The 16,298-nt window shown below is 40.6% G+C and overlaps 1 protein-coding gene across 1 annotated transcript in view; it reads right to left on the bottom strand.

The window, feature by feature from the left end:
* The window catches only part of HYDIN (HYDIN axonemal central pair apparatus protein), a 6,673,197-nt gene that overhangs the window by 3,825,958 nt on the left and 2,830,941 nt on the right, over window positions 1-16,298 (bottom strand). Inside the window, exon 30 of the mRNA XM_044079523.1 lies at window positions 1,513-1,646. Coding sequence (XP_043935458.1) covers window positions 1,513-1,646 — 134 coding nt within the window. The remainder of the gene's footprint in view (window positions 1-1,512; window positions 1,647-16,298) is intronic.

The following is a 16,298-nucleotide window of genomic DNA, read 5'->3' as shown; positions in this document are numbered from 1 at the left end:
AATTGAAGTTGATGGCAATACAGTTCCAAAACTGATTGGGTTGGAGCTGATAAAAATTTTGCAAACACCGGTGCCTGTACCAGCTTCTGCACCACACGATCCACATCCAAATCGGAAAGGCTGATCGAGGACCGAGATGAATGGATGGATGGAGGCACTGATTTAAAGATTGTGGATTTAGGTACCTCAGATACCAGTTCTAGGACTGGGGACCGGCTCCGAAAATACAAGACACTTGGCTCCAACGGTTGTAGAGCTGACGTCGATGGTTTTCTTGATTTTTTTTACTTCTGAAGTAGAAGCCTTACAAGACTTTGAAGATTTACTAGACCTGTCCTGGTCACTCAAAGCTTCCTGAAAGGACAGTTTGAGAAGTTCTCTATCTATGAACACTTTCTCTTTCTCTCGTGAAGAACCCTTGAAGAGAAGGAATGACAAATGGAGCAGCTTTCCTGAAGGTGCAAGGCTCCCAGACAATATACACAATTGACATGGCTATCTGTAATGGACATTTTCTGTCCACATTTTGGACATTTTTTTAAAGCCTGACTTAGGATGCTTATCCCTATCCTGGTCAGCCATAATGAACTATACAGTATCAAGAAAAAAACTACTGTAGTATAACAAAGACACACCCAAAACTATTTAAATAAGTCCTGAAGAAAAACTATGGGCTAAATATGCTGTGACAAAGTGTCACTATTAAACAAACACTCACTCACACACACACACACACACACACACACACACACACACACACACACACACACACACACACACACACACACTACTAACTACTTATTTAAACCACTCTAAATAGCTAAATATATATCAAAATACTGTGACAAAATGCCACTGTTCAAAAGCACACAGACTACTATTTAAACTACTCTAAATGTAACAGGCCTATAGAAAAAAACAAAGGCCAAAGAGAGCTATATCTAATAATGAAAAGGCACACCAAAGGGAAAGAGAATACACACTATAAAGTTATAAAAGCTAAAAGCTAACTCTAAGAGAAGAGAAATAACAATGTTATTTAGATAAATTTTAGAAAAGAAATTTGTACTGGCTTGAGCTATGTGAGGAACCTCTGATCTACTGCAGCGGCAAACTAGATCTGGGGTAACTCCAGGTGCATCATGGGATAGGGATTTGGCCTTGAGCTGTCTGAAGACCTCGAGCTTTGTAGTAGGCCAACTCAGAGCCGAGGATTGGCTCTGAACCCATCTGTAAGAATGAACAGCGAGATAGAACAACTTCACATCAACTATTCACCTATACTCAGGTGTAGGTAGCAAACTTATGGAATGATAATAATTACAACAGCTCTCCAACATTTTATGCCACAAGGTCAATTTCCTCTTATTCCCATATTCCATTACCTTATTACAACTATGAATAGTAATATCTGTAAAGTAATTACAGAACACCCTAGTCATGTTTTATGATCCTAACTATACCTCTAGAATGCTAATTAGGGAATGCCCATCAGGCATGCCACAGACTTACTTGACAAGCTTCCTGAGGGCTTTTTGACTTGTGAATGCATTGTCACTCTGAGATGACAGGATAACAGATTGCTGCTCCAGTGCGTGCTCTCTGATGATAAGTCTCTCCATCTCCATTTGCAGCAGGACATCATGCTGTGAAAGGTAAAAAAAAAAAAAAAAAAAAAAAAGATATAAGTTATAATGCAATCAAGAATGGCTACTGCAAACCACAAAACTCTCAGTGTCCACAGTTTTTCTTATTTTTGTTTTTACAGTTGCATGTGTGCTAAAAGTACAGACAGCGTCACCACCTGTGCCTAAGGTGATGCCTGGATGTCTAGGTAATGTGTGAAAAAAGTACAAAAACAACACATGTATCTGCAGAATATGGCAGAGAGACACAGACCTGGAATTATTGGCCAAAGTAAGCTGGATGTATATCAGGAATGATGTAAGGAATGCATGAGTTTTTCGTTTAGTACTACATAAGGTTAACATTGGGTGTGATTCTTCACTACCTTTCCAAAATATGAATCACTGCATGTATGCAATACAGTGCAATATAATTTCACAGCCTTTATAGCAAGAACATTTTCTGGATCCACCACATTCAAGCACTTTGTTTTCACTTAGAGCACCACCAATCAGGGCTCCGATGATAATTTCTATTAGTCAATGAGAAAAAAAAATCAGCAAAATTAGGCAGTCTTGATGTGGATACACATACACTTACTATTACATTACTACTATTGCTTCCATTATACTATAATGACAGGGATGACAAAAAGACAGCTAGTTAACACTCATCCATTTGGATGTGTAATCTTAATCTAAGGCCACATCAGCCTGTGGAATGCCTTCAGCTGTGTGAAGTAACAGAAAGATGCCTTTAACCAACAGTCTCCAATTTTTCATAATATTTTTTTTGGTTCAGAATCAGAAAAGTTAATGTCTCTGCATTGCAGGATTCTGTACAAGACTGATGTTTATTTACACCCGTCCAAGGAGATGGAAAAAAACATCATGCACTGAAAAAATGAAGCACAAGCTTGGGATGTTGTGTTACAAGATAAATGTACAATATTAATATACAATACAGACGCATTCTGGTTCTGTGCTAAATAAAGTATAAAATTAAAAACATTCTTGTTACAATGCTTACATTTCTTACTTGATTTTGCTAAAAAAGTAGTTGTCTGGATTTAGAACGGCTATTAGCATTGTTGCCTCACAGTTAGATGTTGCCCGTTTGATTCTCAGTTAGAGTGTCTTCTGTGTAGCGACATGCGTGAATGGACATTCCTTCTTTGAAGGTTGTGCGTTAGGCCCGGCAAGCCAGTATGTAAAAATCTACTGTCAATCATTAGTGGACCGGAGTTCCGCTGTGGCGACCCCTAACCGGGAAAAGCCGAAAGACACATTGTCTCTTGTCTCATGGATTCAAAAGAGGCGAAACGGTGTACGGGTTCAAGATATTTACTGTTGTACATAAACATGTCAGGAATTGTAATTACATCTTATATTTAAGCTAACTGATTCACCAATTACTTCAGACACACTTGCATTTGCATCTCCATTCATGACCGCATTCAGTCTGTCTGACTGTATTACATGGCACTATTCTTGCACTGCTTAGTATTTATATGCCCGTGCTATCTAGCTAAAGTGGCTGACTAGGAACAATACACACTATGATCTTTATCCTCCTTCTTTGATTTGCTCAACATGCAACAGGAGAACAAAACATTTTACATGCTAAATATCACTTCATTATTAATAACAAATCAGAACTCAAGTCCAAGTCACTGTGTATTTTGGATTGGGTCTGGAAATTCTACTCAATCTGGTCACATAAATGCTTTCACTAGGCTTAGCAACAGGGACAGTCTCTGGGGAAATTCTTCACAATAGGAACCTTGAGGATTACATCAGGATTATTTGAGGAAAATACACTGTCCACTGAAATCTGAACAAGTGCAGGGTCACTCTGAGAAATGAGTCTTTGGCACAGGCAATCTGCTGCGTCACTGGTTCACAGACTGGAAGTATACGTCTTTGGTTCCTTCTGAAACTCATTCCTTCCGACTGTACAGTATAAAATCTCAGTTCTTCACAAATATTTCTGATGCTTCCCATACGGTCATATCCTTTAGATGTTTGCATCCATATGATCTCTCCTTGTCTTAATGGTCTAAGAGGTTTGCTAGATTTATCATAGTACAACTTTTGTGATGGATGTTTTTTCAAAAGTTGAGTTTTGACCACTCTGTTGTTCTTTGCGTTTGGAATTACTAGTTGTTTACTGATCTGCAAGGTTGTTCTTGTCTGACTAAACATTAATCTCTGAGCAGGTGAACCAAATCTCGAGGAATGTTTCTGAGAGTCAGTAGGTTAACAAAATCATCGGTACCATCTCTCTTAAATTTCTATAATAAACATTTCGCACTTTCAACTGTACGCTCAGCTAATCCATTGTAATGTGGATACTCAGGACTACTAGAAACATGGACAAAGTCTCAAGACTCAACATATTTCTTAAACTGCTGACTTGTAAACTGTGTACTATTGTCAGATAATGACGTTGTGTGGACTACCAAGAACAGAAAAATGTCTCTTCAATTTTGTAAAGACAGTGTTAGAAATTAGATTAGGAAGAAAGTCAGTTTCAAACAAATTTGAATAAGAGTCTACTATCACAAGGTAATGCTGACCATTCCATTCGAAAATATCAGTAGCAACCATCGACCATGGTAGTTCAGGAATCTGGTTTAGCTGAAGTGGTTCTTTTTGTAGGTGTGGTTTAGTACTAATGCACATAGAACATGGTAGTTTCCTTCTCTATATCTTTTGATACAGAAGGCCAAAATACTATGCCTCCTGCCCTTCTTTTGATAGAATCAGTACCCGGGTGACCACAATGCAGAATCTGGATTTATTCCTGTTGCAATGCTGAAGGAATTACCACTTTAGGACCATCTTCCATTATGAGCTCGTCTCAGTAAGGAAAATACTTCTGTATGTCAAATGGTAAACTGGTTTGTTGGACTGGCCATCCTTGACTGATAAAATATATCAGCTTCTGAAAAACAGGATCTAAAGCTGTGTGATTTCTGAGTTCATCAAGATGTGATGAGGAAAAAGTTTTTGACTTCCATAACTTCAAGGTTTGCTTTCTCATTGTCATGCTGTTCTGTTTTTTGCCTAGGTGCTCTTGATAAAGCACCTGCAAGGTAAAGATATTTGCCTTTTGTATAAACAATGTTGAAACTGTACTTTTGCAATTTTAACATCATGTATTGCAAGCGTGCTGGGGCTGAATGGATTGGCTTTTTTTAGAACAGTCACCAGAGGCTGGTGATTGGTCTCAATTTGAACAGGTTCTCCATAAATATAATCATGGAACTTCGAACATGCACACACTAGTGCCAAAAGCTCTTTTTCAATTTCTACATACTGCAACTCAGTTTGGGTTAAGGTTCTGGACACATAGGCTCCTAGTATGCCTTCTTGAAGACATTCTGCACCAAGACCATATTTAGAAGCATCACATGAAAGAGTTACTGGTTTGTGAACATCATAATATCTCAATGTGGGTGGACTGGCAATTTTTTGTTTCAGAACATCAAATGCTCTTTGGTGTTGTTCTAACCAGGACCAGTTTACATTTTTGCAGGTCAAATCACGTAAGTCTGAGATGAACTTTCCTAAATAGTTGACCATACCTAGAAAATGTTGCAAAGATGCAACATTGTCTGGAAATGGCATCTTAAGGACTGCTGATTACTTAGACGGATTTGGCTGTAAGCCAGAATTGGTAAACAAATGACTCATATAAGTAACTTCTCTCAGCGTGAATTTGCATTTTTGAGGATTCAGTTTTAGACTGACTTCACGTGCATGGTCTAGAACTTCCTTGTGGTTACCATCATGTTCATCTTCACTATTGCCCTCTACAAGAACGTTGTCTACTATGACAGCACATGGATAACCTGAAAATAATTGCTCCATTGCACGTTGAAAAACTTCACTGCCAGAATTTATCCCAAATGGAATTCTTACGAATCTGTATTTACCAAATGGCATACTAAAAGTAGTTAACATTGAAGATTTTTAATCCAGCGAAATCTGCCAAAATGAACTTTTAGCAATTAGCATCTAAGACTTAAAAAACAGTGGCATTCAGCATAAGAGATGCTACAACTTCTAGTGTGCACATTAGATGATGAGGACATTTAAGGGCTTTGTTTAAATCTTTAGGATCAATGCATATTTGAATATCATCTGAGCTTTTCTTACGAGTTACAACCATGGATGATACCCATTCAGTTGGATCCTTTACTGGAGTTATCACAAATAAATTCACCAATTTTTTTAGTGCTGTTTTCACTTTTTTTTTTACTGGAACCTTCCTGGCTGGTCTGACAACTGGGCTTACTTCATGGTTTAACTTCATGGAATATGTAACTGGTAGTTTGCCAAGCTCGTCTTTGAAAATATCAGCATATTCATGAAAAAATATTATCTGTAAAACTATTGTGGTTGTGTTCACAGTTATATGATGGACCTCCTTATTAAATTAAATTAGTCCCATTCTCAAACTGTCTTTGAGGCCTAACAGTGACTGCACGTGTCTTTTGACTAGGTAAAACTGCAAGTCATAGCTGTTCCCAGCAGAATGGCCTGTGAGAACTAATGCACCATCAGTTTGATCTCTTTATCACCATAAGTAACAAGTTTCACACACTGCTGAATCAAGTTTCTCACGAGCTTGTACTTTGGCAAACTTTTGTGCTGACACTGCACTTGTACCCAGCATCTACTTTAAGCTGCGCAGCTTTTCCATTAATCCGTACAGTACAAAATATTTTGTGCTTTGAACACAACCACAATAGTTTTACAGATAATATTGTACTAACAGTTTCATCAATCACAGAGACACCATCAACATAGAAAATTTGCTCATGGCTTTTTATCTGAGCTACTTGCTTCTTTGGATGCTCTCTTTTAATAAAAGCATGTGCCACTTTAGACTTGTAAAGCCTTTTGAAATTATTCCACTTCTTACATTTGTGACATTGCTGACCAAAAGCTAAGCACTTTTCTCTGTTAGGTTCATGGTTGCCTCTACAATTACGACAGTTTACAATAAGGCTGTTTGTAGTGGCCCCATTTGGTTTATGGTTAGGGTTAGAAGTTGCCCTGCTCAGTTTATATTTAACAGTGAGGCTGGGACTGGCAGCCTTCGATTGATATTTCTTTTTCATCTTAGCTTTCTGTTGTACACTGTCAACGTATGCACTTTATGCATGCTTTTCTCATTCGTAAGCATATTTGGGTGCTTTTCTGTAAGCTCATATATTTGACAAATCTCTATGACTTTGCTTAATGTTAAATCACTATCTAGAAGCAAAATCTTTCTTACTGTATCATTATTAACACCACACATCTGTCCTTTATCAACTCATCTAGCAAATCACCAGATCTGCACGTTTTTAGCTTTATTTCTCAAGTCAGTAATATATGTTGCTATAGTTTCACCAGACGTTTGATTTCTTGTGTAAAATATGTGCCTTTCCATTGTAATATTCATTTGAGGGTTACACATTTCCCTAAATTTACATTTAAGCGCGCAAGGTCTTCCCGCGTTTCAGCCTGTATCACAATATGTTGGTTCTCCCCCTCCCCTGCATACATGGCAGGTGCATACACAAATGAGCATTCTCTCTCAATGGCTTCTGAGCCTGCTAAATTAAGAAGTATAAATGCCTTTGTATGTGTGTCTTTATCAGAAAAAGCAGCCTGTATGAAAATATTATATTCTTGTTCAAACACTCACTAATTCTCAGCAATATTGTTATCAAACACCAGTGGTACAAGTCTGCAAAATCCCACTGCCATAACAACAAATTATGGTAATAAAGGGAAGGTGGCGTAATGGTTAAGGTGTTTGCCTTGCAAGCACAAAGTGCAGGGTTTAAATCTCACAAGGGATAATTGGCTAAGCTTAAAATGGCTCGCAAGGGCAGTTAGCTTAGTACTAACCTATGTAACCTATGTTAAATATAAGCATAGATCAGCTACTTGTAATTATGCTGAAATGAACACCAATCACTTTGAAAAGGCCTCATTTTGACACTACGAGCATTCCAGAAACGTTGGATACTTCGAATAGATTTAGTTAATATGAAAAAGTAGTACATTGCGAAAAAATATGGTCGTTCTAGCCTTTTTGTACATTATAAACACTTCAGAAATAGTTTTGAACACTTTAGTATTTATTTGTAATATTTTTATTAGTATATCGCAATTTCAGATATTTTGTTTATCTTGGTAATTATTCTAAAAGTTTTGAATGTTTTGACGCACATTCGGCGACAGAAAAATCATTTAAATGAGTTTAAGTACCTGTGAATAAATGTTGACCTGTTTGTGAGTTCACTCCTGCATATTTCTCCACTTCTAACTTTGCGCCTCATGGCTTGTGTGCTGCTTCAACTTCGGATCCCATTCAGGCACCACACCATCAATCTCATGCATTCAAAAGAGACATTGAAGTGGTGTATGGGTTCACGATATTTAATGTACATAAACATGTCAGGAACTGTAATTAGAACTGTATTTAAGTTAACTGATTCACTCATTACTTCAAACACACTCGCATGTGCATCTCCATTCATGACTGCATTCACTCTGGCTGACTGTACAAAATGGCACTGTTCTTGCATGTGCTCAGGACATACATGCACATGCTATCTAGCTACAGTGGCTGACTAGGAACAATACACACTATGATCTACATCTATCTTTGGCCATGTAGCAAAAAGGTCCACGTGCATCAGGTAGAATAAAAAAATATTTGAAATACTAAAACTTGATTTTTTAAAACTCCATGGCCCCTTGCAGTCCTGTTCTGCCATAGGCTGCTTGCTTCATGCGCTGCTCACTATTGCTGCATTACCCCAGGTGTCTCCTACTGTTCCACATAAATCCCAGGCTTCCAGCCCTTGAAAGAACCATCTAACGAGATCCTGCAGTAGTTCCTATCCATTCAGCCTCCCCAACAACTAGAAATACAACATCTCACTATTGCTGCATTACCCTAGGTGTCTCCTACTGTTCCACATAAATCCCAGGCTTCCAGACCTTGAAAGAACCATCTAACGACCTCCTGCAGTGGTTTCTGTCCATTCAGCCTCCCCAACAACTAGAATTACAATGTCTCTGCATTGCTGCATTACCCAAGGTGTCTCCTACCATTCCACATAAATCCCAGGCTTCCAGCCCTTGAAAGAACCATCTAATGAGATCCTGCAGTGGTTTCTATCCATTCAGCCTCTGTAACAACTAGAATTTCAATGTCTCGCTATTGCTGTGTTACTCCAGGTGTCTCCTACTGTTCCACATAAATCACAAGCTTCCAGCCCTTGAAAGAACCATCTAAAGAAATCCTGCAGTGGTTTCTATCCATTCAGCCTCCCCAACAACTAGAATTACAATGTCTCTGCATTGCTGCATTACCCAAGGTGTCTCCTACAATTCCACATAAATCCCAGGCTTCCAGCCCTTGAAAGAACCATCTAATGAGATCCTGCAGTGGTTTCTATCCATTCAGCCTCTGTAACAACTAGAATTTCAATGTCTCGCTATTGCTGTGTTACCCCAGGTGTCTCCTACTGTTCCACATAAATCCCAGGCTTCCAGCCCTTGAAAGAACCATCTAAAGAAATCCTGCAGTGGTTTCTATCCATTCAGCCTCCCAAACAACTAGAATTACAACTTGTAGGTAACCCTCTGTGTTGAAAATTATATTCCTTTCTACTCATTGCTACTGTTGTACCTTATTTCAGTGTGTGCTCGCTAGCAGCCTGTTACGGCCCTTAGTCTCCCTTTTATTCCCCAGGCTCCTTTCCTCTCCCTTGTGTGCTCCTGCCTTATCCTGTAGTTTCTCATAGTTTGGCCACTAGGTGGCAGGACATATTCATTCCCAGCCCCAATATCTTTAACTTGCTATTTCAATCATTATTTTTAAGTTGATATTATAGTGTAAGTAAATACTATGGTGTATGTCAACACACAGTAAGTTAATAGGTCAGTCACTGTACGGCTAACCCTGTTGTGTAGTTCCTTACTCCAGTATATTGTATACATAGCTACCCAGTGTATTACCCCTGCCTCCTTACCTCTGAGCTTGCTCCATGCCTCACTGATTGTTTTTTGCTGGCTAGTCTTCTTCCTTCTCCTTTGGCTTTACCTATCTCCACACTTCTTACCTTTCATACCGCCTCCTCCTCAACTCTCAGTTATCTCCCTCATCCAATACTCTTACCTCCTTGCCTTGCACCTCCCTCTCCTTCTTACCTACCCCCCCCCCCCAAAAGCTATATAGCGACGCCACTACTTCTGGCACCATTTTTAAAACTCCAGGGCCCCTTCCAGTCCTGTTCTGCTATAGGCTGCTTGTTTCGCGTGCCGGTAAGTGCTTATACTGGCTGTAATTAGTAGCTTGGTATTCTTGGTTGTCAGCTGTAAACTATACATGTAAGCTTTGGAGTTATTATTTACGAATGCTGAGGCTTGGACTTGAGGTTCGTTAAATTAGCGGCTATTCCACAAAACCCACGCTGTTTGCTATCAGCCAAGTATTTCAGCTAGTGTAGACATCTGCAGTCCCAGCAAGAAATATTAAAGCTATCTGTTGCTATACAGTATGAATTACAAAAGCTATCTGTTGCCATTTAGTTTTATCTACCTTCATGTGCCTGGGTTGTTTTTGCGAAGATTAATTGCATAGAAACCTGTTTCTGTCCGTATTCAATGTAACAGAGTAATTCAGTGTTCGCTGTACATTGCATGTGAATGATATTGCATCTGGACCAATATTTTGAACATGGGGCTGGCTTTTTGTGAAAATATTGTGTTTTTCTCTCCTTCTAATGTAAAACCCCCTATGTTTTGCCATATTCATTGTGCTGCATTGCCTGTAATTGGAAGTGTTCCTATACAGAACTGTTTGTAACTGCGAGTACCACCAACTAAACTGGAGCTACCACCCCATTGCCACGTTTAAACACTTAATAGCCGTTATACCTGAAACACTTCAACTGCTATGTGCTTGTATTAGAGTGTAGCATTTATTGAACTGTAACTGCTGCTGTATTCTGTATTTAAATCTGTTTTTCCTGATACGTGTTTAGACTCTAAACAGCCATCATATTTGTACCATTCCAATTGCTATGTGCTTGTATTAAGAGTGTCACATGTATTGTACTGTAATTTGCTGCAGTATTTGGTGTTCAGACTTTACTTTCTGTTACATTTGAAAACCTACAACTGCTAACTGCTCGTTCTTGAATGCTTCAGCTATTGAACTGTGTTTTGCTACCTATGTGTAACAATTTCATTGCTATTGCATTAATGGTTAACTCCATGTCTCTGATTAACTTGGTAACTTTATATTCCCTTACAGCCCCCTCTGATTCTAGTACTTCTGTTTGTTCACACCCTCTCAGCTAACCAATCCTTAGGCTACCCACCATCTTTCATAGTGTACTGCTTAACTGAAGTATTCCTTCCCCTTCCAGTAGCATATACTTTCAGTCTTGTTAATCTCTGTTTTATTTGTTCCTTCCTTTTACAGCTAACTATTGCTGCGTTACCCCAGGTGTCGCCTACTTTCCACACAAATCCCAGGCTTCCAGCTCTTGAAAGAACCATCTAACGAGATCCTGCAGTGGTTTCTATCCATTCAGCCTCCCCAACAACTAGAATTACAATGTGTATGTAACCCTCTGTGTTGAAAATTATATTCCTTTCTACTCATTGCTACTGTTGTACCTTATTTCAGCGTGCTCTCGCTAGCAGCCTATTATGGTCCTTAGTCTCCCTTTTACTCCCCAGGCTCCTTTCCTATCCCTTGCGTGCTCCTGCCTTATCCTGTAGTCCCTCATGGTTTGGCCAGTAGGTGGCAGGACATATTCATTCCCAGCCCCTACATTTTTAACTTGATATTTCAATCATTATTTTTAAGTTGATATTATAGTGTAAGTCAATATTATGGTGTATGTCAACACACCGTAAGTTAATAGGTCAGTCACTGTACGGCTACCCTGTTGTGTAGTTCCTTACCCCAGTACATTCTCTGCTTATCTCTACTTTATATACATAGCTACCCAGTGCATTACCTCTGCCTCCTTATCTCTGAGCTTGCTCCATGCCTCACTGATTGCTTTTTCCTGGCTAGTCTTCTTCCTTCTCCTTTGCCTCTACCCACTCCTTTCGCCCTGCGGGCTCACTCTGCTCCCCTACCCTGCCCTCATTCCCCACCTGCCCCCACTACCTCTACATTTATAGTAACAAAACTACACCCACTCACTCACAGCCCAATTAAATAATCTCTCCCCCCACCCAAACTAAATTAGTTCCACCCCTCACCTCCCTTGTCTAATCCCACCCTCCTCATCTTCTCCCCATCATCTGCCATATACAAAACAGCCCACATCTCTGCCCACAGAGCTGAACGAATTCTTACTCAGCTCATTCTCTAAATAACCACCATGATTACAAAATCTACTATCTTCATTATTCAAAGACTTCTCCTCCCCACCTTATCTTATCTACACTATCTCACCAGTCTTCCCAGTACTAATCACTCTCCACCTTTTCATTCAACCACTTCACTCACTTACAACACATATACTACTCAACCATCATATCCCCCACCTCTTCATCTTCAATAACTGTCTTCTTTTCCCCTACAAACTTATACCTACCTACAAATACTCTTCTACCATCCCAATTAGCCCTACTCCCATAAAACACACGATCCCCAAAGTAAACACTAAGCAATCTAAAACACCCCTTTTTCCAGATTTCCCAAATTATCACCCTCCTCCTGTCTGGCGACATACACCCTAACCTCTGTCCCTCTTCTCCTCACAACTCATATCCCCCTCCCCTTACCCCCATCTCAACAGGATAATCCCTTCTTTTCACAACACTGAATGCACAAAGTATATGTAACAAAATTCCCAACCTCCATGCCTGGCTTCTCCATAATAAGCCTGATATCTTGTCCATCTCAGAAACCTGGCTAAAACCACACATAAAAGACTCTGAAATAACACCCCCAACTATAGTAGCATTAGAAAAGACAGAACCAAGAAAAAAGGTGGTGGAGTCGCCCTCCTCTACTCATCTTCCCTCTCAGTTATTCCCTACACCAAACCTATTCCACAATTCGCCAAAGCTGAATTACTTCTGGCCCTTCTTCAGATAAATAGACACAAACATATATGTATAGCACATTCTACATCCCTCCTAGAGGCAATGTCCCTATACTTGAGGAAATCCTCTCCTGGCTCTCCACCATCAGTAATAAGACAATAATCCTGGGGGACATGAGTATTAATTGGTCCACCATTCAATCTCCTACAAACTCCCTAAACTTAAACCTTTACAACTTCTCTCAGTTAATCAACTCCATCGTTGATCGTTTTTTTGAGCATTTAAACTGTTTTTACTGTTGTAGGCTACACACTCAAGTGCGATAGCCATTTTTTCTGTGCTTTAAAGTGATTATGTTGTTTTAACTGCCTTAACTTCTTAAAAAAACAAAAAAATAAGCTATCCTACACTTGTTTCCTGCCTTTCTGAAGCTAGTAGAGTCCAGTTTTTAGAGTTTGCTGAATCCAGGGCTGTATTGTTTCTGTGTTGACCCATACTTTACTTGGATAGAAGGAAGTTTCTCTGTTCACCAGTGAGAGTAGGGAGCTTTGAGCAGCCTATCTGTCCCTGGAGGAGTGGTTTTCAGCTCAGACTTTGTAGTTTATTGGCCATTTTGGGCCAATTTCTATCCCTTTTCATCTTTCTGCTATAAAACTCTGCATTTGGGCAGTTTTGCGCACCGCACAGCGCCGATTAGCTGGGGTTAACTATCCCCAGCTCCACAAAGTCTGCTCTTTAGTTTTTCCCTTATAACTTGCCAGTCTTTCAGCCTAAAGCACTCAGACCCGCACCTCTGAGCCCAGCACTTGTTCTAAACCTACTACAGCACTAGATAACCCCCAGCACTCAACCCCCACATCTGCCAGAAGGGAATATCCTTTATACTTCCCTACCTATTCAGGCAGCTCTCGGTGTACGCTCCAGCCTATCTGATGAACCTGGGCATCTTGAGGCAATGCTGCAACTGCGTCATGTGCACAGAAAACCCTCTCCTCCTACCACCAAACACTAACACTTGTGAGAGATGCACTTATACAGCCAATCTAGAAGCAAAGTTCTCTCCAACCAAGACTGGAACAGACAGTCAAGAACAGAAGGTAACAACTCGCAACACCCCACTCACTACACATAGACCAATTAAACCAACACCTCCAAAACCCACACATAGAAACACCAAGACATATATGGAGGCTCTGATTAAAAATCTAAATCTTCCTAGGCAACAGAGACCTCCAAAGCAGACACACAAGCAACCTGCTCCTAACAACACACAGCCCACAAACTCAGTGTGCCACACAACCACAGCCCATAAGGCAAAACAACATACCCAACACACTAGTGATAGGTGACTCTATAGTCAGGCACACCGACGTCCCACTCACCAGGCTGGACAAACAGAAGGTTACTGTCAGCTGCTTGCTGGGTGCCAGAATCTGCCACATAATGCATGCACTCAGATCACTACAAGGCAAGTACAAATATGACTCTGTCATAGTCTATGCTGGTGTAAATGACCTGAGACGTACCTCCCTGGACTAAATGAAAAAAGACATGGAACAGCTCGCCAATCTTGTAGCCCAGGCAGGTATGACCCTAGCCCTGAGTAGCATCCTGCCTTCACCAAAAATGATACCACAGTACAAGGATAAGATGATCAACTTCAACAATTGGCTAAGCTTCTGGTGTCATTCAAAGGGGATTCAGTATCTGTCTGCCTGGGATGACATGCTTGACAGGCCACGATACTTTATAACAATTCAAAAAGCAACCAACTCCACAATTTACTGACCGGACCCCAGAGGCTCGAACAAAACCGAACAGGAAGGTACCAAAAGTGCTCGTACCACCAATATCCTCCTAGTTACACCAAAACACCTCACAGCTCAGCAGATGGAATAAAACAGCTTTAATTTCATAAAATACCAAAATTGCAGTACATGGGTTTAGCGCTTTCATCTACTGCAGGTAGACTTCATCAGGCCACGATACTTTGCCAGAGATGGCCTGCACCTGTCAACCCTGGGATTCAGGATATTGGCCAAGGCTCTTGCCACCCCATTAATGACGTTTTTAGGCAAGGCTCTAAAAACAAACCCACCACTATAAGAACCACAGGTAACAAAAAAATGAGAGTAATATTGCTCAATGCTAGGAGTCTAAACCTCAAAATGCACTCACTCGAGGCACTCCTCAAAATGGAGAACATCGATATCTGTGCAGTCACTGAGACCTGGTTCAAGGCTCTCGAGAGCACCCTAGCACTACCAGGCTATAATTCATACCACATGTTTCGGCCACAAAACCCAGACTGAAACTCGAAGGGTGGAGGTGTGTCCATATTCATCAAGGACATCCACACCTCTAGACTAGTTGCAAAACACAATGCCTCCGAAATCATCCAAGTGCAACTAACCCAGGGCAAAAATGCATTCCAAATTGTAGCTTGTTATAGATCCTCCACCATGACCCAGGACCCTCACTCCTCTTTCCTGGGGACACTGGAAAAAATGAGGGTCCAACCAAATGCCATAATAATGGGTGATTTCAAATACCCTAACATAAACTGGAAAAACTACTCTTGTACTAACCCCCCTTACTCAACAATTCCTGGAATTTATAAACTCTAACGCCCTGGATCAACTTGTCAACACCCCCACCAGGGGCAACAATATTCTGGACCTGGTCATTACCAACATGGGTGACTGGTGCTCAACGTCTGTGATCAACTCTTCGCTTGTTAGATCAGACCATAAACTAATCACCCTTGATATCCACATCACGACCCCACCCCCACACAAGGAAACCATCATAAAAAAAATTTCCAAAGCAAACTGCACGTTACTCAAAACTGAGGTGACTAACTTTGCAACACCCCTGCAGATGGATAACACAGTCAGTACAGTCACAACTGCGGAATCCTACACAAATGCACTCTACAAGCACCTGCATGAGTGCATGGATCGTGCTATCCCCAACAAAACCAAGATGCTATCCTCCAAAAAAAGGAAGCCGATTTGGTGGACCCCTGCATTAACAAACTCTACAACAGAAGGAAGAAACTGTTGGAAAGCAGAGTAAAAACCCAGGTATGGAGGAATTCACTGACGGGCCTCAGTAAGAAACTAAGCTCTCTCATAAAATCCTCCAAAGCTAATTCTGAAAGAAAAATTGCCACGGATTCCAAAGACAACCACAAGGCATTCTTTAGCTATGTCAAGAATCTCCATGGCAACACCCAGATCTGCACCGAGCTACAACAGTATGGCACAAAATATACAGAGCCAACTGATATTGCCAACATATTGGCAGAGAGGTTCAGTGCAAACTTTACTCCCCCTTCACCCCCCAAAGAGCCTATAACTATACCAGATGATTGTAGACACACAGGTAAAAATGGCACTTTCTAAGGCCAAAAACACAGCATCCATGGGGCCAGACAACATCCCAGGCTGCATCTTACACAAACTCCAAAATCAACTAGCCCCCCCCCCCCCCCCCCACCTAAAATCCATGTTCAATCACAGCCTCACCACAGGCTATTTGCCCATAGAATGGCACACAGCAACGGTTATCCCACTCTTC

This window comes from Protopterus annectens, chromosome 8.part0 (assembly GCF_019279795.1).
Source record: "Protopterus annectens isolate FY-2018-M chromosome 8.part0, PAN1.0, whole genome shotgun sequence".
Taxonomy (NCBI): Eukaryota; Metazoa; Chordata; order Ceratodontiformes; family Protopteridae; genus Protopterus; species Protopterus annectens.
This window is presented reverse-complemented; position numbering and strand designations above follow the sequence as displayed.